The sequence below is a fragment of the Orcinus orca genome, chromosome 5 (genome assembly GCF_937001465.1).
Source record: "Orcinus orca chromosome 5, mOrcOrc1.1, whole genome shotgun sequence".
NCBI classification, from domain to species: domain Eukaryota; kingdom Metazoa; phylum Chordata; class Mammalia; order Artiodactyla; family Delphinidae; genus Orcinus; species Orcinus orca.
Genome location: NC_064563.1, coordinates 10,266,535 through 10,291,966, shown reverse-complemented (window position 1 = coordinate 10,291,966; position 25,432 = coordinate 10,266,535). Strand labels below are relative to the sequence as shown.

The window sequence follows — 25,432 nt, the reverse complement described above, 5'->3', positions numbered from 1 at the left end:
ATTCTAATGATGTGCTTTACCGACAGAATCTTGTTGTACCACATTGAAATAAAAATCCTGGCACCTTCATCTCTCAGCTGCTTAATTTCCACCCAAACTCAATCTCTGATTTCCACTCCACTCTTTTTAGAACAGTTAATTCAAGTCAATTTGCTGCTTCTATCATTTTAACAGATAAGGGGTGCACAGTAATTTTTAACTGAGTCAGGAAAGCAACCTCATTTCACGAATGAATTTATTGTACCTAGGAAGCCTCACACACATAAGAGGAGAACCCTTACAAGGCCTGGTCTGTGACAGAGCTGGGAGCACGTAACACAACTAGTTTTCCAGGGGAAAAGAGACTTCAGTGTTCTCTGAGAGAAAAAACAGAGTCACTTAATACAATATACAGATATGTATATATGATTGTTACGTACATATACATTTTAAACCCAAGAGCTATAAAAAGAGAAAGAAAAATGACAAATAATTCTCCCTGCAACTAAGAAGGAAAAAACATTAAAAAAAAAACCAAACCAGAATGGGTAATTTGAGTTCTAAAAAGCAAACATTTCACAGTCTGTATTTATTCTCCCACCCCTTACCCTCATCTTTCATGTGTTATTTGCAGGAGTATTTTGTTCCAATCTCTGGGGCATACAGTATAATAATATATGATATTAAAAGAAATCAATCTAAATAGGGAGGTATTTGATACAAACATTCTAGTGGAAAGCATGAATTACAGTTTAGCAAGTAGTAGGAACAGGATTAAGTACATAATCCATTAAATAGTACTTCTCACACAAAAAAATTTCAGTATTGTAGACTAAACTACACCAGGCATTTTGAATGAGTACATTTTCAACAACAACTAACTAGAGAGCTAGCAATTTATCATTCAGCAAATAATTTTCTACTTTTAAAAGAATCTGTTACTTATGCTAATGAAGACAGTTTTTAATTTGCCCACAAACATGCTAAGAGAGGGCAATTTTTTTTTTTAATTTACGAAGTTATCTGTGCTCATGGGTAATTTCATATCAATGTTCTATAAGGTGGGGTGGGGGGGAAATGGGTTCTAATTGTCAGAACTACTGAATCTTTTACCCCAGCATAAAGGTTGAAAGATATCACAAAAGATGCAAAGTGACTAATGATGTTTTAAACCACCCCTTGAATGTTCCAGAAGGGTTCCATTTCCACCCTTTTTGTGCTTTATATACACTCTGCCTCAAATAGAGTATTAAAACATATTACTTCTTCCATGCCCCTAATGCAGAGACACACAAGGCCTGATGGGGGTACAATCCCACTTCTGGGTGTGAGGCCTGCATCCTTCCTTCACACACCAACTTTAAACCTTTTTTTCCAAGAACAATCCTAACACTTTGAACAGTGAGAAACAAAACAGCGGCAAAGCACTACTGAAAGCATTTTCAATTATTTACTAGGTTAAAAGGGTGAAATGATACTTTAAATACATCAGATTTCATCGTCTGGGCCATTTTTTGGTGGCAAAGTGGTATTGATCTTTCCAAATGCTGAAAATTAACTATTTTCCAGAAGGTCATTATTTGATTAAAGGCATTAAAGTTGAGGGCAAAGAAGCGATGCACTTTTTTCTCCCCATTCAAATCATCATATAATTTAATAAAAACCATCCCATCATGTCCTGTAATAAAAACGCTTATCTTAAGATATTGTTCTTTACCTAACATATTAACCTTTAAATGTTATGAAGTTCTTGAGGAGAAAAACCTTTGCTAAAGCAGATTATTCTATAACATAATGAGAGGTCCCCACCATTAACATTAATAAAGATACATGTTCTCTATGGAATTAGCAGGAAATACATGGATCTTCCTTCCCAGTTTACTAATATCTACTTTGTGTAAAGAGAATTTCAGCAGGCACTACAAGTAACTTTTTCCTGCTAAGTTAACATTGGTTGGATTCAAGAAAACATGGGAAATAAATTTGAACAGAGGTGCAGCAATAAATGCATCTGCCATTCGAAAAGTAGCACATTATACTCACTTTATTCAAAGATGGGTTTTAAAAAGAAACCTACTTAAATGGAACATATGTATATGTGTGTGTGTCCCCAAATATATTTTATTTTCAAGGTGTGGTTTCTGATGCTTGTATTTTTGCTGGGGGAAAAAAACCCCAATCATACTAGTTTTTTAAATTATTACTATTTTAAATGTCTAAACTGTTACTGTTTTAAACTCTCTCCAGACTCTATAGTTTATTTAAGGGACTCAATATCTTAGCCAAAAATCCGTGGGTTTCCATACTGCGGTAGTAATAGGAAAAAAAATGGCTACCCATAAATTTCCCACTTGAGTAAATTTTTGCCACTTTGTCTTTAAGAGGTTAAGCGCATCTAGCAGAGTTTCTGGAGGTTTGGCATTTGCGAAAAGAAATGTTTCTACAATCTAGGGGAAGCTCACATTAAAAGTCAGTGAATTTAGAAGGAATATTCAGAACCACTGGTAAATGATTTTTATTTTTCAATTTTGCTTAAAATTTAACCAAGCCAAAAAAAAAAAAAAGACATCACTTGTTTTCTGTGGTTTGATTGTTCACCTCTTTTTTACCTTCTCAAAGCCACTGACTTGAGGGAACACGTAAATATGGTGTTTTGTTTCTTTTCCTATAGATTGTTTGGTGCGTAACAAGATTATAAGATGGCCAGGGTAGATAAAAACATAAAGATGGTTCTCACTTAAGACTGTCAGGAAAGTTTTAAAGAGTATTTTCCAGAAGAATCTGAGGAGAAAAAGGAGGACTGAAGATAAAACTATGAAATTCTAGACAACATATTAAACTAGCTGTCATGAAGATAATCTCTTCATTCGACTGAAGCAGAGAATTTCCAAAGAAAGCCTTCATTTTACTTTAAAAAAAGTATATTTGGAAGATATCTAATTTAAAGATTATTTTTTCATAGGCTTCAAAGCTGCTTTCAGGATGGTTTCTTCAAAGTTTAAATGAAACAAATAAAAATCTGGCTTACCTGTCTGATACTTGAATACAGACTTTGAAAAAGAATTTGTTTTTCCCTCTCAATCCAGGATGTATTTTTGACATTACATAAGTTTCAGTGATATGGTTTGGCTCTTGTTTAACATTTATACTCTCTGTCTTAAAAATCTTAAGGGAGGGGAAGGGTAAATTAGGAGTTTGAGATTAACATGGACACACTACTATATACAAAATAGATAACCAACAAGGACCTACTGTATAGCACAGGGAACTATACTTAGTATCTTGTAATAACCTATAATGGAAAAAAATCTGAAAAAAGAATAGATATATTGATATTAAACTGAACACTCTGCTGTACACTTGAAACACAACATTGTAAATTAACTATACTTCAGTTTAAAAAAATCCAAAAAAATAAAATACCGCATCTGTTTGTTTAAAAAAAAAATCTTAAGTTCTTATTCTCTCCTCACTCTTCATAGCAAGGTGTCATTAAAAGACAGAAAACACCATATCCCTAAGGTTCATGCTGTAATACTTGCATCAATTTTCACCTCTGTTTCTACCATAAAGAATCGTCTTCTCCTTTCCATTCTGCCCACCACTGACTTGTCAGCGCTGGGGTACATTTTCCTTGAATGATGCTCTTAGGTACCAAACACTCTTTTTAATTATGTCCAATGGACAATTATCTTAATTTCTGAACAAAACAGCCTTTAAGTAATCACTCCTCTTCCTCTCTTAACTTAGAGGAAAGTGTATGCCAATGATGACTAGAGCTTTGGGGAAGAATGAGAAAACAAGGGTTATCATAGAGAGTTGTGATCCCTACAAGAAGCAAATAAATACGATGCTTGACTTGGTCTGTGGAACTTCCTGATAGGTAAATACACAGGTTTAATTAAGCTTTCTTGAATCCCCTTAGTCCTCTTTGAGATGCCCTTGGAAAGGGAGGCTGGGATGAAAACCACTGCTCTGGTCTTTGCTTTCAAACTACCCAAGGTTATCCCACTGCTCAAAATGACCTTCAAAGCTTCCCAAGACAGAGAAAAAGGTCATCCTCCCTAGAGGTCACTGAAGGTTCCTTCAATCACACTTAGGTCCTAATTCATCGGACCATTTATTAACTGTTGCCCATTTCCCCACATTCTACTCTCATTCCCTATACTGTTCTCTTGAACAGGAAAGCGCTCTCCCCTTTTTTTCTGCCCACCCGAATACTAACGGTCCTTCCAGTTACTCTCAACCACCTCAGTATACCAGTTAAGGGTTACATCCTGTTATAGGCATTTACGTATGCAACCTTGAGCAAATTACCTCTCTGAGCCCCAGATCCTCCTCTACAAAGTGCAGATGATAATGGTACTCATCTCACAAGACTGTGGCTGGTACAAATGAAACAGGATACGTTTAGCCCAGTGCCTGGTCCGTGATAACTACAAAAGGGTCTGATGGACTTAACCAAAAGCATTTCCCTTAAATGGCTCACAGTACATTCGGGAAGAGGCGACATTCAAAAATAACTACTAGAGCAAAGCAGTATGCGGTGAAGGTCAGTGAGGGGCAGACATCCAGTGGGAACCAAGAGGAGAGGAAGAAGAGATCCACTGGGGTGGTCAAGGAAGTCTTTGTTGATGTAAAGTCATGTTGGTTTGGCTTTTAAGAATGGCAATATTTAGAGTGGGAAGAATAATGAAAAAAAAAAAAAAAGATGAATTAGCAATATGCTAGGAAAAATAGGTAGACTAGTTGCTTTGGAATCCATTCTTTCGTCATTGCTTTTTACCATACTTTCTTGAGGATGCAACTTAATCACTGTGACTTCGTCTCGTCTTTATAATGTGCTTCTAAGATCTATTTGTTAAGAAAGCCTGGATTTTCATTTTAACACCTATTCTACTACTGACTAGCCCTGTAACCTTGGTCAAGTTCCTTGAGTTCTCTGGACCTCAATTTTCTCCTCTGTAAAATGGGGGTAATGTTACCACCACTCACAGTGTTGTAAGAATTAGTGAGATAATTCACGCAAGGGGCTTGGCGTACAGTAACAGTATGATGAATGTCAGCTGTTATTATTTTTATTATTTTGTCATTATCACAAAGATAATGCAAAGGAATGTGAAATATCTAGGGAGTTAATGAAAATAATTCAGCTACCACATCCCAACCTGAACCCACTATCTTCCTCCCACAAACGAGGCTCTGCCTATATATACTCAATTAATAGCATCACCACTCACCCAGTCACCTGGGCTGAAAGGCTGTGATTTGAAGTATAAATTGGTATATACTTTCTGAAGCGCAAGGTGGAAATGTTTGAATGTAGAAATGACTAGCAATTTCCTTTAAAACACAAATGCCTTTTCTGATCCAATAATTCTACTTCTGAGAATTAATCATAAGGAAATAATAAAGATGTATACAAATATTTAACCATAATAATGTTCACATTAGCATTATCTGTGACAGCAAAAGTTGAATACAACTTAAATATACCTCAATAGGGAATTAACAGGTGGGTATAGCATATGAATGAATGAAAGGCATATATATACACACACACATGTGTACGCACGTATATGTGTATACATATGTGATATGTATACATACATGCATACACACATACACGTATGTGTGTGTATGCAAAGAACATAAATCAGGTTATCGCTAGTTAATTAGGATTATGGTTAGTTCTTATGTTCTTTCCTCCTTTATGCTTGCATTAAATTTTTTTTTCTAGTTTGGCTAGTACTGTTTTTTAATAAAAAAAAAAAACATAGCAAATGGCTTCAATTTAAAAATATGACTTTTCTTCTTTGCTTCCTCCATAAGCGAACAATCATGAATTCCTGTCAGTTCTACTCCTTCAGAAGGCGTCTTGAATTTGTTCCTTCTTTTCCATTCCTACTGCTCTGGTTCAGGCCCTCAGCATTTCTTCCGCGAACTAAGGCTGATGGGTTTCTTTATTCCAATCCACCCCCATCTCTGTTACCTGAGTTACATTTATCATAAACGAATGTCAATGCAAAGAGCCCCCTGAACAGCACACTCCACACTTTCCTTCACCCAAGGGGCTTGGAGACGCTTTAAGGCTCACACTTGAATGAGTGAGTGTAAAAATATAGCAAAAGATTTCCTGCAACACTGAAGCAGCAGTAAGCTGGGGGATCAGAGGAAAATACAAAAACGGCACAGTCTGGGACATTTAGTTAGTGGCAAAAAACTGTATACACCTCTACAATTCCTGAGGGCATTGTGTATTGTAGCAAAGTCCAACAACTTACATTCATAATAATGTTGCATTTCAAAGGAATAAGATTCAAAGCGAGCTGAGCCTAGTAGGTGTAAGAGGCAGAGAAGCACTATTAAAGGCTTCTATCAAAGGCAAATACATTAGACTGTTTAAAGCAGAAGTTTCCTGGGAAACTTACCTTTTCCCAAATCCCTTGACCCAATAAATATGTGCTCTTATACTGTAATATTATGAAACAAATTTCTTATCATGTTGCATTAAGTCACTATGAAAAATTTACAATATTTATTCTTCTCTTCAAAGTTATGATGATCACTAAGAAAAACTGTTGCTGAATATCTGTACATGCCATGTGCAAAAAAAAAAAACTATAAAAATATGAACCTATAAAATGAATAATTTTTAGGTTATGATTGACTCGATACACTGGTTTGTCTGCTGACAAAAAAAATCTATTGTCAGGTTAATTTAAACAAATATTTCTGCCACTGCATTTTTAATTGATGTATATAAAACTTTTCAATATTGCAGATATCTCCTCAGATGAGCTATACTTTCCATTATGCATATTGAGGGGCTGGGAATTAAAAATTTAAATCTTCCCTCTATGATATTCTAGGAGAGATAACAAAAGAATTTTTAAAACCAGGGGAAGGCAATTCGGGATTGTAAAAGTTATGGGACTCATATCTTAGAAGAACAATCAAGCGGGCAGGGTCATTACAAGCTCCCAAGTTTCTTATGATTTTGCTGATAAAGTAACACCCATTTTGTGGCCAAAAACCTCATCATTTTACCCATTATGCAAACCGACTCATCAGAAGTCGGCTTAATTGAGGGACTCAAATTTTGGGATTCACAAGTAGGCTTTAAAAAAAGAAAGCGTAAATATTTCTAGAAGCACCGTGGGGGTCCCAGTGATAATGGCCAGGTTAGACATTTACCAATGAAAGGAGACAAGGGAGGCTGGGTCACTCAGGCCAGCAGCTGCACCTCACAACCACTGGTCCTGTGTTACACTGGGGAGAGCAAGTCCAGAGAGGGGCCCGGGGCAGAAGGACAGGGGTGGAGACTGGCCCTACCCTGTCTTTCTGAGAACAGGGTCCCCCGCTGGGACTACCTGAGGAATGTGCCCACTTTTGTGAGGGCAAAATTGTGATCAGATGAATTTGCTTCTGAATCATTCCACCCTTCTACAAAAAAACTAGAAAGCGCCATCTACGTGCCATCTACTGTGAGGCTAAGAGATGCGGGGACAGACGTAAGAGGGAATTATTTCTCCCAGCCACTGACTGTCCAGTGAGGTAAGAACAGATTGAACTTCATGTGTAAGCTGATAGCAAAGGTGTAGCTTAACTGGCAAAAAGTTTCTAGCCTAAGGGCAAAGGTACTCTCTCCTCAAATTCCAGCACTATATGCGGGGGCATCAGAACGCTGAAGCAAGGTTGCCTGTAAGGTTTTTGTTGTTTGCAATGTCATTGCAACGATCTGATCATAAACCCTGCTTACATGCTCTGGAGTGAAGGGCACTTGAAAAATAAGCATCGAAAAAGTAATAAACAAATAACAATTCTTTCCCGGGCAAATTCAAGAATTCCTCAGCTAGCATGTTAAAAAAACATATAATTTTTTTCTTCCAACACACAACTTGTCTAATCATTGGTCTCATCTCTTTTGCGCCATGGACCCTCCTGGCAGTCTGGTAAAGCCCACTGTTTTCAGAACAATGTTTTTATGTGCCTGAAATAAAATGCATAAAATTACGAAGAAAACCAACTGTACTGAAATACAGTCATCCAAACTGTATCACACAGTAATGTATGTGCTTCTTTATTAACGTACCAAATAGCAAGATCTAGGAAGAGGTCTAATAACTACCGTAATTTCAGAGGGATGAGCAAAAATAGTATTTTGAGATATCTGCAATAAAAATGTGTTATGAAAGTATTTGTGATTTTTTTTTTTTTTTTTTTTTTTTTTTTGCGGTACGCGGGCCTCTCACTGCTGTGGCCTCTCCCATTGCGGAGCACAGGCTCCGGACATGCAGGCTCAGCGGCCATGGCTGACGGGCCCAGCTGCTCCGCGGCACGTGGGATCTTCCTGGACCGGGGCACGAACCCGTGTCCCCTGCATCGGCAGGCGGACCCCCAACCACTGCGCCACCAGGGAAGCCCAATATTCGTGATTTTTATTGGTGACAAATTCATAGGTATTGCTAATACTACTGTGACTTGTTGCCTATGTTGATAATTAAATAAAATGTCAAATTTCAGTAAGACATTAGTGAAAATAAAGTTTTTTTATTCTATTCCAGTTCATGCATGGACCCCCTGGGGGAAGATGGGACAGAGGTTAAGAACTCCTGAAGAGGGTGCCCCCTCCAATATATATGTGTCTGTATACATACATAGATACATGCACGTATATATTTCAAATATTATTCCAGAACTATCTTATATAAGCTCCTAGTAGATTACAAAACTTTGGTATTTATAAGTTCTTGGAACAGATCTGCTTATCATGTTTGTTTGTTTGTTTGTTTTTTGCCACTAAAGGACCATGCCTCTTAGAGATGGGTTGGAGGGAAAGAGTTAATCACTAGTTAATGGTTCCTCCCAGACTGCGTCCTGAGGAGGCCCAGCTTTCCACCAGGGGTGTTTCAGCAGTGCTGTACGTAGGGTGGGGTGTTGATGAGAACACTCCGCCCCCAACCAATCCTCAAGTCAATCAGAACGGGGGAAGACTTTTACCCCATTTACGTATTTCAGTTCTGGATGAGCTTTTGTTCATAAAACAGTAGTTTTACAGCTTGAAATTTCTTGATTGACAATTGCACTAGCACATATATATACCTCACTGTTTCTCCCTGGTCCTGTTACAAACTCAGTAAATGGGTTTACCACCTCTGAATAAAGAAAGCATCCATACCCTGACTTAGTTAACTAACGTCCTACCACCCCAAGAACTATAAAGGTAAGCAAGATTAGTAGAGTATCCTTTGAGAAATGTCTGGATGTGCCAGGAGAGGAACACTATCAATTTTCCAAAGACACCTGGGTTTCCCAAATAGAAGACGATAAAGTAGCAGGGCAGATACAGGATGGAGGCGGGGAAAGGAATGGAATTAAGGCAGGTGCTTGCTGTTGGGGGGTGGAAGTAGAGGGGGGAAGGCTTACAAATCAAACAATGGTTGGTCTTTCCTTTCATCACCTCTTCAAAGAGCAAACGGTCACAAAGGACACGCCTTTAAGATTTGAAAACAGGGCAGAAGGAAGCTAGTCAAAGCACTAAAGAAAGAAAAGGAAGTGAGTAGGAAAGAGGGTAAAGGAAGTGGGGATAGGTAGAAAATGAGCACATAGCCATCTCATCACTTTATATTATATATAACACGATGCTAAGTTTATCCAAAAATATAAACACAATTTTCTGCCTAGAAATTAAGCTTGATGGATAAGGCTTTAGTCCTCATGGTTACCCAGGGTCCAAGTTATTTAGTCTCTTTAATCAAAATACTAAAATAAAATCATTACCCATTAGGCTATTACCCTTCCCCCAATCTCCAAACACACAAGCAAAAATTAATTGCAAGCCCGGAAGAAAGAAGGCAATTTAGACAGTAACAGCTTGGCATGGACTGAGCTGGATTTCCTAATAGCATTTGTCTGTTTGTGAATGTATATTTTATTTATAGCCTTCACTTTCTTGACCGTATTGAAAGTAATTTATTTTTACCTAATCTGCATTGCATTTAAACCACCAAATACTCCATCAATGAACCAGCCAAGTAACACCCTGACAAGCAGCCCAGTGTTGGTACCAGGAGTAAAATGGGTAAACATTTAAAGGACACACTTGGGGACGGGCACTCCTCAGCAGCTATTAAACGCTTGCTACAGGTACCAAATGACAAACTGCAAATATGGGCTTCAAGATATTCCTTCAGATCAGCAGCCCTTCCCTGCTTCTTCCTCCTGGTTTACTCTCCATTTCACGAACCTCTTCCAAACCTGTGATTTCTCACAGACTGAGTCTATTTTTTCCTCTCTGATGTGCTATCCTGCCTCTGAAGAACTTGCATTAATCCCCCAAAATGAGAAGTTAAAGGTGGACTTTCAGGCATCAGTTAAAAACCCAAAAAAGACATGTTAAAGGGAGAAACTCTTTAGCGATCTCTAGGTCATATGGTGTTGGCAACCACTACCTCACCACACAGTAAGCCAAGCCCACACCCACCTGAATGCAGCTCACCTCCTCTCTATAGTGTCCTGACTTTGCTAGGTCCCTGATGAGAGAGGGGGAGCTTCCAGTTTTCTAGCAACAAGTCGCAGATGAGATCACTATCAATCTTGAGCTCATCTCACACTGTGTAACATGGAGTTCATACCCTGGATTGCAAACAATCAGTTCTCCTCACTATATGCCACTCATAAATAACCCTTTTGGGCTACAGACCTCAAAATAGCACTTTGTCCCCACAAACTAAGCCCTTCCATTATTCAAAACCTTGCCTCCTTTGTGACTCATTCCCAGACTAACACACCTGTCAGCAGGACCTTCAGTCAAAACAGCATCCTTTTTCACACTTCTGCACCTGTTTCAGCAACAAACTCACAGAACCTGGAACTGCCTGGGACATTACAGAGTCCGACCCAATCTATGTCACCTTCCTGAAGGGAAAGTTAGAAGCCTGAAAGGTCAAGCAACTTGCCCAGGGAAATCCACAACATGGTAGACAGGAAATTGGGACCCCCACCCCCCACTCTTTGCCAATCCTCAATGCTTTCTCTGAAAGATGCAGTTTATGTACAAGTTGTTATATAAACCACGTGTGACTTTATGGACAATCCTATTTCTCATGTAGATAATCAGGAACCATGCCCTCCCCCCCTTCCTTTCAGCTTGGAATAAAAATGTGAGCTACACTAACAGACGATATTGTTGACTTCGACAATGCTGATGAAAAATGCAGACAGTGGGTCCAAAAGAAAAGAGCAGGAAGTATTCAAAGAAACTAATTCTCCTTCCTGTACATTTTCCTAAGGATCTGAGGGCAGTGGAGAAGAGCGACTGCAGAGTGGCTGAAAAAGGTGGACTGAGCTGAAAGGCAGGATCAAGTTTATAAATTCCTTTTCAACCGAATCTTCACCGGCACTTGCTAACAGATTACATGAAAACTGTCCTTTCGTTAGATGGGGACCCAGCAGGGTCCGTAAAGAAAATTACAATATTTTCCTTGAATAATGAGATTCTTGTAGTCTCATTAAATTTAATGGAAAGACATGCTCTTCCCTCATACTCAAAATATTGAATATTCTCAAACTTCACACATACCCCAGCATCCCTAAACAGCAATTCTTTTTTTTTTTTGGTTCTCTTTCATCTTTCCTTTTGTATCTACAGGTGTGCTTAGACACAAAGATAATCCTAACACATGAAAACTAAAGTTTGCAAATGTGGAAAGCTAGGGATGATTTTTCAGGTTATAAATGAAATCTTTCACTTGCAAAAAAAACAAGGCAAGTTTCCTTTAAGTGGCGAGTGTTACCAATGACTGCAAAATGTGATTCAATTTGCATGCTGACTAACCTATCTTGAAGTAGCTATGCAAAATCTTCAGGGTCATTAAAGCAAGGGCAGGAGCAATGAAGTCATAAGCTGTACTTTTTTTTAACCTCTACTTTTCTTATTTCTTGGACTCATTCCCATACAACTATATGTATCAAACCTCTTCTTGGGAATCCTAAATAAAAAGTGACAGCAAGCCATTGTGGGTGGATCTCACTGATTAGTAATGGGTGCTTTCACTTCTGTGCTAAGAAGGATTCTGAGGTTATATCTGTACGCAACAGTGATGTGACAGGTAATGTGAGGCTTGAATCAAATCTTCCACAATAACTGTATCTTGCAAAATGATTATAAAGGTAGATTAAGACTGTTCGAAGAAACTGACCTAATAATTTGGTATTAACCATGTAAACTGCTTAGCAGCTGAGATGAAAGAGGGATTCTAACTAAAAAGAAAATAACTTCTTTTCCGTTAAAGTGATATTAGGCCAGAAGAAAATATGAATAGGCAGAAAAATGCTAAATTTCAAAGTTGGAAGATATTATGGAGCAAACACTAAGCAAACAGGGAAAAATTGGGAAGTTTTTTTTTAATGTGAGGAAATAAGGAAGAGGGAAAAATGGTTAAGGAAAGGAAATAAAGGGGAAAAATCTGCTATTCTATGGGGAATGGTACCTCTTATCAGTAATAGGAATCACCATAGAACTTTAGGAAGCTTCCAAACGAGGCTCATAACTTTAGTAGTAAAACAAAAATAAAGATAAAAAGAGAGAGTGTATTTTATTTGGCATTAAAAGACACTTAATTATCTTGATCTATGTTTTAAATGTTCTCTAAAGTGGATGGTTGCAAGCTTTCTTTAGAGGTACGATTCTAAAACACCAATGATCCTGTTCCTTTCTCCTCTCTTAATTTTAGTTTTCCACCAGCTTATTTGCCTTCTTATGGCTCCAATACTTTAATTTTCTTATAGCTGAATTCTTCTGAGGCTGGTGATAACTTTGGCCTTATATGGTTACCCTGCACCTGCATTTTCTGCCAGGTTATCTCCACTATTTCTGCAGCAACAGAATTCACTGGTTTTCAACTCTACCTTTCAAACTGATTCTGCAAATTAACACAACTCTCTAGGAAATAAATTTTTTGATTGGGTCCATTTTTGTTTTGGAATTGTCTGGGATATGACCAGCACGCCTAAACTAACAACTTTTCATTAACAAAAATAAGGGAAACCGTCCATTAAAAAACTGCATATGCCCACTGTAGAAATTCTTTCAAAATTTATGTTCAAATAAAAGGCTTAACACGGACAAAATAAAAAAGGCAGAGACTCCAAGGATATTATCCCTCCCATACAAAAAAAAAAAAAAAAAAGAGAGAGCGAGAGAGAGAGAAAAGAAAAATTGTACCAAAAAAAGGAAACGGAGAGTACCATCTTTTTCCCATTCGAGTTTTGGCAAAAGTGAAAACATGGAATTTGATGATGGTTTTGATAAAATCACCTGGAACAAAACTAGGCAACTTCTCCATTTTTCTAGACACTTCATTCCATTGCATTTTGTTTTTATTTAAGCACATCTCCCAACACACACACATACAGACCCCAACTCTGAAAAAAAAAAAAGGGGCCTGAAATTTTAGTTACACCACATGTGGTTTTCATTTGTGAAAAATGAACAAGCTGTTTGTGGTTAAACTGTCTAATCGCCTGTTATCAATCTAGCGCTGCATTCAAGATTTACAGGACCCATCAGCTTCTGTGCTACATTAGCTGTAAATTGGGGGCGGGGGGGGGAGGAAGGAAAAGAGGAGGAGGAGAGAGTTTATCCTGAGGAATAATATTTCCAATGCAGCCACACTCGCACTACATCTGGTTGTGCTGGTAGCGGCAGTTAAATTGAAATATTTCACAGCGTGTGTCAGAAACATGCAGAATGGTAATTATGACAGATCTGATTAAGCCCGAGTGCCACAAGCTCCCTGGCCAGCGCCGGTTGTGCAGGTGTGACCTTGTGCGTGCCTGCGTGTGTAAATAAAATTAATTACAAGCGAGAGGGTGAAGGCTTCGGTGACATCACAAAGCAGAGGAACTCCCAAGGGGGAGACCTAATGGAATATTTTCCCTCAGTCTAATAATACAGTTCATATTGACTTGAGGTAATTAGTGGGATCATTAAAGCAGTTTTCCCGGCGTATTTGGCTGCCTGATCAGATTAGTGAAAATGTTCTTCAGAACAAGCCCTGTGTGGTCTGCCAGAGAAGAGGAAATAAAAAGCAACAAAGCATATTTTGGAATGATAAGCAGCGCTGGACTTGTACTCTAGCAAAAAAAAAAAAAAAAAAAAAAAAAAAAAAAATCTCCACTTCTCTCTGGAGCCTACAGATCTAACTTCTTGTCCATCTTCATTCTGCTAATCAACTTGTGTATTCCTAGACACACTCTCAACTATTCCTTTCGTTTCCCCTCTCTCTGCTAAATCTGACTGCTCCATCATGACGAGCCAGCCCAACTCCCTAACAAATCTTTTTTAAACAAGGCAATTTGAAAATTGGGGGAAAGGCTCTTCCAGGACTGCCTTACTGACTATATGGGGCCACTGGGAGAGGCCAAAAAAAAAAAAGCCCAAGGGAAGGAACGCCACTTAAAATTCACCTGCTAAACAAAAGAGTCCTCTCTTTTGTAACATATAACAGAGGTTTAAATATTTCTTCCCCTTTGGATCTCAAAATGGGTTTTGGCGTAGGCTGAAGTTGGGGCAAACATTCTTGACTTGAACAGAACACAGAGCCCTCGTCAAGAAAAGGGCCATTTGTTTGAAACTAGTCTATTGAGCATCCTCTACCTTGCCACCGGAATACGCCAAGCGCTGTCACAGATGGCAGGCTCTGACAGTTCCCATCCGTAGCATCAAGACTCGACAGTTCAGCACAAGATCAGTGACATTCTGTCTCATTAGAACCACGCTAATTATCACAGCTAGTTTCAGGGGAAACCATGTGTTGCAATGGTCAATTTGAAGGAGCCTGTGCATCAACAAACTGGTAATAAGGATCAGACACCTTATTATACGACAGCATGCTGCCTATGATCTGATTTACAGAATCAGAGGCACCGAGGCAGCCGAGGAGGCTGGCGGTTTATGAAACAGTGTGTTTCCACCCAATTCCTGAGGCATACGGGTTGAAAAGGGGATTGTTTTAAAAAAAAAAGAAAATTACACAAAAGGCCACTGGAATGGTTGAAGCAAGAAATCAGAGGAGAACAGATTCTCTATGACCAGACAACAGAAGTAGATTAGGTCTTAGAAAAGGGACAACTTCATCAATTTAGCAATTGTACGGCGACGCCATCAGCAGACTGGAGCTTATATTTTTTCAAGGTATTTAATGACAAATTATGAAGTGGCTATATTTCTATTAATCTCTAAAATACATATATATTATATATATATAAAATATACATATATATCTTATATTTATATGATATATAAATATATTTATTTAATTTATTTATATTTATTTGTTTTATGTATTTATATTTATATAAATATATATATTTATAAATAAAACATTTTTAATATGTATATTTTATATATATAAATGGGTGGTCTATGATTTAGTTGTGTCATTTTGTCACGCAAAAGAACTGCATGTGCAAAAGCATAACAACTACAGTTATAAAAATGAATAATCTCAAAGGTTACTTTTTAAGGTGCAGGTCTTGCAAGGCCCAAAAATTCTACATCAGATTCCTATTACCAACATAAGTTCTTCCATCCCTCTTTTAGTACCTTTCACTGATGTGAAAGTTTAACAGTGCAGTTTCTTCCAGAGCTATTTTTCTACTGTCATTTTGCATAAATGCATTTTTAGAGCTCATTCATTTCACGGGGCTTTTATTTTCATTTCTCATATGAGGGAAAAAGAAGATAAAGCTAAAATAAAACCTACCTTTACTACCCAAACCATAAAAGACAACTGTTGAGACTTCTGAGAAACACTTTGTCTTTTCACTTGGTAGTTTGTGAAAGAACGAAATCAGTGTTATAATTATGTGTGAAGTTTAACTGAATGACATTCCGTTTTGAAATTCATTCCTACTTAAGAGTTAAAACCAGAAAGAGAAAGACAAATACCGTATGCTAACACATATATATGGAATTTAAGGGAAAAAAAATGTTATAAAGAACCTAGGAGTAAGACAGGAATAAAGACACAGACCTACCAGAGAATGGACTTGAGGATATGGGGAGGGGGAAGGGTAAGCTGGGACAAAGCGAGAGAGTGGCATGGACATATATATACACTACCAAAGGCAAGGTAGATAGCTAGTGGGAAGCAGCCGCATAGCACAGGGAGATCAGCTCGGTGCTTATGACCACCTAGAGGGGTGGGATAGGGAGGGTGGGAGGGAGGGAGACGCAAGAGGGAAGAGATATGGGAACATATGTATATGTATAACTGATTCACTTTGTTATAAAGCAGAAACTAACACACCATTGTAAACCAATTATACTCCAATAAAGATGTAAAAAAAAAACAAACCCATGGATTTGGTCTCTTCCCTACTCCCATTTTGTAGATACCGGATCCTGTCCTGAAGAACTTTAACTCTTCAATTGTCAAAGATGGTTATAGAAGGGCTTCCAAAAAGAGGAACTTTCATAGGATATTATGAGTCCACACTTTTCAACTTATACTACATTTTAGGACAAAAGGTGGCCTTAGATTAAAGCAGATTCTACGCATATGTACTTGCTATACTCATGCTTTAGACTGCATTACACTGGTCTGCTTCCAAGTGGACCACTCCTGGGGTCACCTTCCCGGAACTTCCTCACATGATAACCCTCTTTAGAGAGTTGGCTCAATATTCACAAACTGCTTCTTTTCAAATCTTGACTAATATTTTCCTATGACATTTTTTGAAAGATGGAGAAACTGGGCTTAATGAGTTATGACTATACTTGTTACAGTGAACTTATTAACTGGGAGAATGAGGAAGATGCATTTATATCACTCTAGTTACCGAATTTTAAATTTTAGAGGAAAACAAATTTTTAAATAATTTGAAGGTGGCAATAAGATAACCAAGAAGTTTCGGTTCGACTTGCTGCAATAGACAATATCAAGTGCCTGGGGGAAAAACACCCCATTACGTGATTTTTTTTTTAGCCAAAAATATGATCGGCAAGTACGTGTTCTATTTAATAATTCTGAACCTCCTTGATCAAACCCTAGATTAATTTAAACATATGCTTGTTTTTATAACATAGAAATGTGGAAAGGGCTCAGATTCACAAATTTAGTTCTTAAAACATCGTATAACACAATCATGTACCTTTAAACCGCTAGATTATGTCAATGTTTATGTATTTAAAGCCATTAATTTCAAAAGTCCTGTTGAGCAACCACTAGAGACATAAAGATAGGTCTACACTGCAGAAAACTAAATCCAACATGGATTCCCAATATTTAGACAGAAGGGATTTTTAGAGATAGCTCCCACAGAACACCTTAAATAGGAGATGGACGGGTCTCCACGTCTTTATCAAGAAGGCAGCACCGGGCCCTCCCCAAATGTAGGTAAACCTGAATACAGGCAGTCCTGAGATACTACACGCTGGGCTGTCTTACTTCTCTTCTCTCTTCAAGCATTCCTTTGGCCTCTTCCTTCTTCCCGGAAGCTGATCCAGGGAAACCTAACCTGTATCTCCCCAGGATCTCCTCCCACCCAGTAAAAAGTAAATAAATAAATGGATAAAGTAAAATAAAATAAGGCACTAGATGGAAAATGTATGAAGAGGCAGTTCTCGCCTTCGATGCTGGCTGAAGGCAACTCTATTAGTCCAAGAGAAGGGGCTCTGAGGACACGATGTAAAGATCTTCCCACAGGCTGCTAGAAAAGCATGTGACACCAGAAATAACCGGAACCGTGACTCGCAAATCTGCAGGGGCCTCCTGTGGATCTGAAACAGGAGGCTACACAGGTGAAATCGTGTTGCAGTGAAGTCTGTTATGTGAACATTCCAAAAAAATGAATCAGCACAGGGCTTCAAAGTGTAGTTTCTGTGAAGTGTAATTTGATGCTAACAAAATAAAAGATGGCTTCGCTGACATGCTAGAATACAGAATGCAGTCATGGTGCCGTGATTTTTTTTTCCTGGATTTTATCACTGTAGATTCCTATAACCAGCAATGAAAATGACATTCTTAGCCCTATTTCTACCTCTAATGATTTGTGACATATCCTGTCTTACTCGTATTTAAGGCATTCCCATCACCATCTAAGAATTACCAAATCTGAAGATGCTTCTTTCTTTTTTTTACCTACAAGCCCAAAGGGCACTAAAGCTTTCTTCTTTCTCCTTCACTCTCCCCTCTCTCTCCCATCCTAGAGGTCTTGAATCTCAATGACAAAAGTGTCTGAAAAGTAGATGGAAGAAAGCAAAAGGCTTCGAATTATTTGGTCTCTTCTACTGGTCGTGCTATCTTCACAGAGGCAGAAATTCTTTTTTTAGTGCAAAAAACCACACCTATCAAGCAGTCGAAGTTGTTGCAGCCAAAGAGTCCAGTAACTACAGGACTGGTAGGTAGAGACTGCAAAAGATTCTATTGAAAAGCATGTTCAGTCAAATAGAATTTCCATCATCTAGCTGCTTTACCTAAAAGAAATACCCTGTTCAATAACGCACTAGAGAGAAATCATTTTCTAAACGCAAGTGGGGATGCAGCCGCTCTGGAAAAGCCCTTTATTTAAACTGACTGCATTACTGTATCTGCGAGCTCCACCTCTGCAAACATGAAAATCAATGTAACAATTCGATGTACAAGGCAAGGCCTACGGCACTGCTAATGTCCCCTTGCTGGACATACACCTTAAGTCTCAGAGCTCTCAGGAGGTTTGCTGCGGAATAAAATTAGATCCCAACATCTGCCACCATTAAGGAAAAAATTCCATTTCCGTCTCCCATATGAAAACACTATAACCACTGAACAGTAACTGAACCTTGATACCGTAATGGCTATTACCCAAATCAACTATTTTTTTAAAACAGTAAAATTAGCGAATTCTGCTCTCATAAATATTTGAATGTTATCAGACTAAATGTTTGATAAAATTCTAATATGATTCACTTGGAAAAAAGGCTGCTTGTTTGAATACCCGCAGTATACAGTGTATTCATTTGTAGCGATTCACATTATGTTTAAAGCATATCATCTTTCTAAAGTCTGCGTTAGCCTGCTTTCCTACCCAAGCACAAAAAGTAGCCTACCTTCAGTTTGCAGTTGCATACTTTACCCAGACATTTCTATTAACGTTAAAAACAATCTCATTTCTATTACTCATCGAAGAGAAAGTATAATACATGTGAAATGGTGGGATCTGAAAAGTTGGTTTCTTTTCCTGAAAATACTTTGTGCATTAGTCATTGCAGACCACAGCTACACATGTCTGGTTCCACCACATTCTGGGGCTGTACTACCTTTTCAAAATAATCCTGCTCTCTGCCATTCAGAGGATTTACCTAAAGCTTTACTTTGTAAAATAAAAAGTATCTGAGATAGAAAAATAGATAATAAATAAGTCACTCTGTGTGCAGGTCCGAGTCTTTTGCTTAGCACATTGTAAGACATTATCTATTTGTGTTACAGTGCTGTAAATCTAAAAGCTCTTCTGCATGCATGACAGCATGGGAGCTCCTCCCATGTTAAAAGAAATCTTGGGTTCAAAAAGGTTAAATCATTTCCCAATACCAGAACAGCAGTGACTCAGCCTGGACCATAGCGTCCTTTGAGTCCTCCACCATGTACCCTTCCCTACACCCCAACCCCAAACAGACGTGAAAAAGCTTGGCTTCTAAGGGCCCTATGTTGGCAAGAACCCATATTCCATGAATATGTCAGTGAAGAAAGGAAAGCCCCTCCCATTCCACTATCAATTAGTCCAGCATCCTTAATTCCTCTTTCCTTTGGTCCTGATGCTGCCTGGAACCCTGAGGAGACACTAAAATAGTGATGCTGAGATGCAGAATTTGGGGTTGGCTCTCCTACTTTTTAGTCAAGTAACCCTCGTGTAAAATGAGGAAATCAATGTTACAGCCCACAGGGTTACTGAGAACTAAATGCAGATAATATATAATGCAGGACGGGGTCTAGCACAAAAAAGGTAGTGAATGTTAGGCCAACATAGAGAATCAGGGCGAGATACAGAAGCAGATGGGGCTGGACCAGTTGAGATAAAATGGCTCCAGCACACTGTACACGTGTTTCATTTGGGAGGACCTCTGCCCATGCTGACAAGCCTTGGCACCTATCTCCAAGGCATAAACAACTCTTGCTCAAGTTAAGAATTCTGACCATGAGAAAGGTACGTTGGATTTGAAGATTTTTTTTTTTTGGTTTTGGTTTGTTTTCTAGTTTTTCTATTTCCTTCACAAAAAATCATGGCAGGTGAACAGAACTTAAGTCAATGGACTACCTGCCCTTGTTAAGTTAGATCTCTTCTCTTAGGGATATATACAGTTTTTGGACTTATTTTTCAGTAATCATCAACTTTTAGATTTTCATAAAGAGGGCAGTGCTAACATCTAAACTGAACAGCTAAGAGAAAGCTACAGAAACACTTTTTAACGAAGTTCCAGTAAATTAGTAGTTAGGAATAACTATGTGAGGGAATGAAAGTTAATGGTCTGCTGGACCCCAGTAGTCTACAATTGGCCCCCTGGAATCTCTTTCAACCAGTAATGAGGAGATGAGCTAGAAGCTTTGGGGGTTCTGGGGAACACACCATCGTGGCAGATACACAGAAGTTGGCAACTGACATCTCTGAAAGTGACTCATGGGGAGCTTCGTAGGACAGGAGCCCAAAGAGCAAAGATGTTAAAAAAACCCTTAGAACATCACTCACATGACATTACCAACCCATTGCTACCACTGTCTGAATAGCTCCAAAATCAGTACTCAGCCCAGGAGGGGAGAATTGTGGATATCATTTAAAAGAAAGAAAGAATGAAGGTAGCAAAAACGCTGCTAGCCAGAAGGAGCTATGCTCTCGTCAGAAAGGAGAGGGAGGGTGGTGGTGATTATATGACAGATGCCAACTTACCCAAAAGTTTTAATAGTCTATTTTTGTTTGTTGGTTTTAAGGCTGCCCCTTATCACAATAATGCATGTTTAGTTTCTCTGTTTATCTATTCTGGAGATTGGGGGAAAGTGTTTGGCCTTGTAAGAAGACAGTCTGTTATTCTTGATAATTTAATTGGAAAGGTCAGAAGAGATGCAGAATCAGAAAGAAAAGCAGGATAAACTATGTTGAAATATGAGATCCTCATCCTAATTAGACTAAATAGCCAAAAGAAGAAGGTGCAGGGTGGGTGGGTGAGGGGCGATGTGCGAACAGGACATTTCTCCTTAATGCCTAGTCTTGGCATGTAAATGAAGACATCTGAAGAAGCACACAGGTTTGAAGCGGCTCTGACATTCTATCATAATTAGAAACATTTCAAGAGCCCTGTAATTTCCAATCAAAATTACAGTAATTTCCGATATACAAGCCATGATTCATGACAGAATTTTACATTCCATGAGAGATTACGGTGGCCTGATGTATGACACGCCGAGTATGGCACTAACATAAACAATTCAGTTTAATGTTTAAACAGCACTTGATGTTTAGAATCTCACAATAAAAGAAACATGTTATTGTAGAAATTATCACTTTGACAGTGATTGAAGGGTGCGCAGGCATGTAGCCTATAAAGCAGTAATTTCTACAGTCCACAGCTTGAGTTTAATCATTTTTATATAACATTTCCAAGATATCCCTTACGTACTTCCAGCCAGCCTATAACTTAAACGAGAACCACCTTTTCTCAAGCAAAACTCCCATCAAGGACCACTATGAATGTTGCTAGAGTGAAATTTCAGAAAAACCTAATAAGGAAAGTACTGTATTGTAAATACCTCACACTGTAAACAGTCTCAGGACTGTATAATGTTATCAGAGGCTGACAGCAGCCAGGCTGTTTTACAAAGGAGGGTTCATTAACGATAATGAAATATATGTGTCTAAAATTTCCCTGATTGCCTCTCAATCTCACTTTGATAGTGTTATCAAATCTTTCTGCAAAGGGGACAAGACTTATACTGGACAAGACCGGTATTCTTCTGGTCCTTTAAAAAGTATTCCCGGCCTTGAACAAGGGTTTGTAGATAACTGTGAGCTTGTTCATGTAGATGACTCTACTTTTGATGAACAGAAATTATCAATATATGACAAAAAGACTGCATTATCTGTCCTTCGTTATGTCTTGTAGGGACCTGCCACTTTTCCCATTCAATTCGATTCATTTATAATTCAAAAGATATAGACAATTTTCCTAATTGTAATTAAATTTGTGTGTCATATATACATATATATATATATATATATATAACTAAAATCATTATTTTACAAAGCTGTGTGTGTGTGTGTGTGTGTGTGTGTGTCACTTGGTTTTAATAAGCACACCTAACAGTTGTAGATGCCTGAGTTGGAACAGAAAAAAAATACAACGCTCGTAGTATTTTAGGATAGAAATCAAGGTCACCTAAGTACTAATGAAATAATAATAATTCAAGTTATTTGTTCCACTACAATAGACCAGATGGAGAAACCTCCTATACATTACAGTACTCTTCTGGAAACAACTATTAACTGACTCAGGGATTTCCTGAGAAATCTGTGGTCTGGACAGTAGCTGTTGGAGGAAACACAACCAAGCGTCTCTGTTCCCTGAATCTGAACACTCTGTTTCATCATGAGCTCTGTCAATAATCCTGGAAACCGTGACCTCTCAGGGATGCAAGTTCAACTTGCAAATAGACACCCCTTCGAAGGAACTTTCACAGGCATCGCAGATAAACGTTCTCCAGGCCTAACAGAGGCTCTTACCTGGCTTTTGGTTGCTGCCACCTTTGCAAACAGAGCTTGGGAAACTTTAGCGCGCTTCATTTCCTGCTGAATCTCGTCATAAATGGAAGCATTAATGTTCATGGTATTGTTCTCTGGTTTCCCATTCCTCTCAGTGGCAATGGTAGCTGTTTTCACCTACAAAACATTTTGAACATGCCTGTCATTTCCCACTGGCCAAACTGTTTTGAAGCTTCTCAGGCTCGGCATCCAAACTGGATACTGTTGCTCCTTTTACGATCAAGGTGATCAACAATGCGGTCATTCAACATGAGTTCTTAGCTGGATATCAGATTGCTTAAGTTAAGGAAGTCATAGTGTCACAGGTGACTGCAGCTGTAATACGACAGCAACTGCCGGCTGACAACCAGGAATTATAATGCCATAAAGTAAGTTTTCTGGAAAATGGAATAGTTTCAAAGACTTGAAAACCCTAAACTAATTGTTTCCCAATTACCTTCCACGGCAATTCTAACAAAGGAAATTCACAATTAAAATCATAATGCACAGGGCTGTATCTTCTATCTTCGCTGGGTACCCGATGCCTAAGAGACAATTGCATCACTAATAGCTATTACATACTACGGCCTTTTTAATTTTAGACTTTTTTTTTTAATGCCTTTTCCTCTTATGTTTCATTTAAAAAACCTTCTATAACAAAGCCATTTGCAGAGCTGCACATTTAAATCTTCTATCCATCCATGAAACAGGTAGAGTGCCTTGCTTAATTATCATAAAGGCTGGTTGCATTTTACACATGCATGTCCAAGCTGTTCTGTATAATTATTTCATCATTTCCTGGCACCGCTGTATATAACTCTTTCCTTTTGACTGGTGGAACCAGACAATAAGAAAAAGTTTCACAATATTTAATAGAACATGACTGCAAGTTACACAAAATATATAAACAGTGACTTACAAATATAATCAAAATGTATAATCTTGAGTGAGAAATTAATATAAATGCCTTTGGTAATAATGATAAGCAGATAGCTGCAGAAAAATGCCACAAAATTTAGGGGGAAAATCAACCTCAGAATTTATTGATACCATGATTAATCTTCAAAACTTAAAAACAATCTTTAAAACTTTAAACCTTTAAAATAAAAATTTGATCTTTATTGAGCATTTACAGGAACCAACCAGCCTGGGAAATTCACATATGAACCATGTAGCTGCTTTTTACTGGGAAACTGATGAAAACATAAATGAAAAGTTGTCCAGATGCAGGACCACATTTCTCCTGGCAAAGTGATTCATCAAGGACCACGTTTCTTAGGGTCCTTTACAGAATCCAGGTTTTCCTTCTCTAGAAACTTACCATCTTGGACCATTTCTCTCATCCACTAGGAACAACAGAAAATGAAGCTCATTTTAAGATAAACAAATGATTTTGGGGCACTAAATGACACACCTTCCTAGTCATACAGTAAGTCTTCTAATGTTTATTTCACCCTGCCCCCAAATATTTGGTATCAAAAGAGGGGCAGAGGTTATCCTAAGCCATTTAATTCCCTGCACTTAGAGAGTAAAGCTGAGTCTCCTTTACAACGTGCTTTCTGACTCGTAACTTCTACCTGGTAAGCAAAATAACTCACCTCTGGAGGATGCAGCTAGACTCTCCCACCTGGACACTACCCTTGGGAGCACGGAAAGGATAATGCTGGGAAACGGTTGGACCACAGGCCCCCAGTGAGGACACAGAAGGTGAGGCAGGACAAGGGACCCACTGGCTGGCCTCACTGGCCTCTCCTAAAGCATAATCCGCAGACAGAAACAGCAAGAGCAGAGGCTGGATTTCAGCCTTCCCCTGCCAGCTCTGCACTCCAGTAAGCAAGGGCACTAACTCACGGAGGCATCTTAAGGACTGGGGGCCACTAGGCACAGACACAGGGCTTTGAAGCAGTAATCTGCTAAACACCACTTTAGGAGCCAGAAGAGTTAATGCATTACCATAAATTGCCTACGAAGTTGCTTTGCTGAGATTTGCAACTTTGCTCTGGGGTGGTCTTGCTTTGAGGCAGAAGGATAGATTTGATCACCACATGGGGTCCCTTTTAATACCTATTTTTTTCACTGCTTAAATGAAAGAGAAAAGAAAAGCCATTTCAATCGCTTTGAACATTGAATGTTATGGAAATGGAGGCATGAAGTTCAGGGCATTGGAAGAAACAGTTCCTTGGTATCATCTGCTTAGCAACAGTTAAGAGGGCAGGCTTTGGAAACTTGGTGTTTCAGTGTGTTTTGAAAATCATTTTCATTCTTTTGTAAAAATGATGTTTAAGAATTTATCTTTGAGGTGGGTTATAATCATTTGTTTCAACCCTGTGATTTTGTTTCTAAAAATTTCTTTGGTTTAATTTTTCTTTTTTTAATAAAGCAACTACAACTTGAACCAAAAAGCAAACATTTTAAATCATAAAAAAGAAAAATCTCCTAGTAGCCAACACAATCAAAAGTTGAAAAGTACTTTTTTCTTTTTTAAAGTACTTTTTAAAAGTTCTTTGTAAAAGTTCTTTCAAAAAAAAAAAAAAAAAAAGTGAGAGGGCTTCCCTGGTGGCACAGTGGTTGAGAGTCCGCCTGCCGATGCAGGGGACGTGGGTTCGTGCCCCGGTCCGGGAAGATCCCACAGGCCGTGGAGCAGCTGGGCCTGTGAGCCGTGGCCGCTGAGCCTGCGCGT

The 25,432-nt window shown here is 38.5% G+C and overlaps 1 protein-coding gene across 6 annotated transcripts in view; it reads right to left on the bottom strand.

Annotated features, from left to right (window-relative positions):
- The window catches only part of SATB1 (SATB homeobox 1), a 99,405-nt gene that overhangs the window by 9,037 nt on the left and 64,936 nt on the right, over positions 1-25,432 (bottom strand). For all 6 annotated transcript variants that reach the window (XM_049710193.1, XM_049710194.1, XM_049710192.1 and 3 more), the window contains one exon: positions 22,735-22,890. In XM_049710193.1, the coding sequence (XP_049566150.1) occupies positions 22,735-22,890 (156 nt within the window). The remainder of the gene's footprint in view (positions 1-22,734; positions 22,891-25,432) is intronic.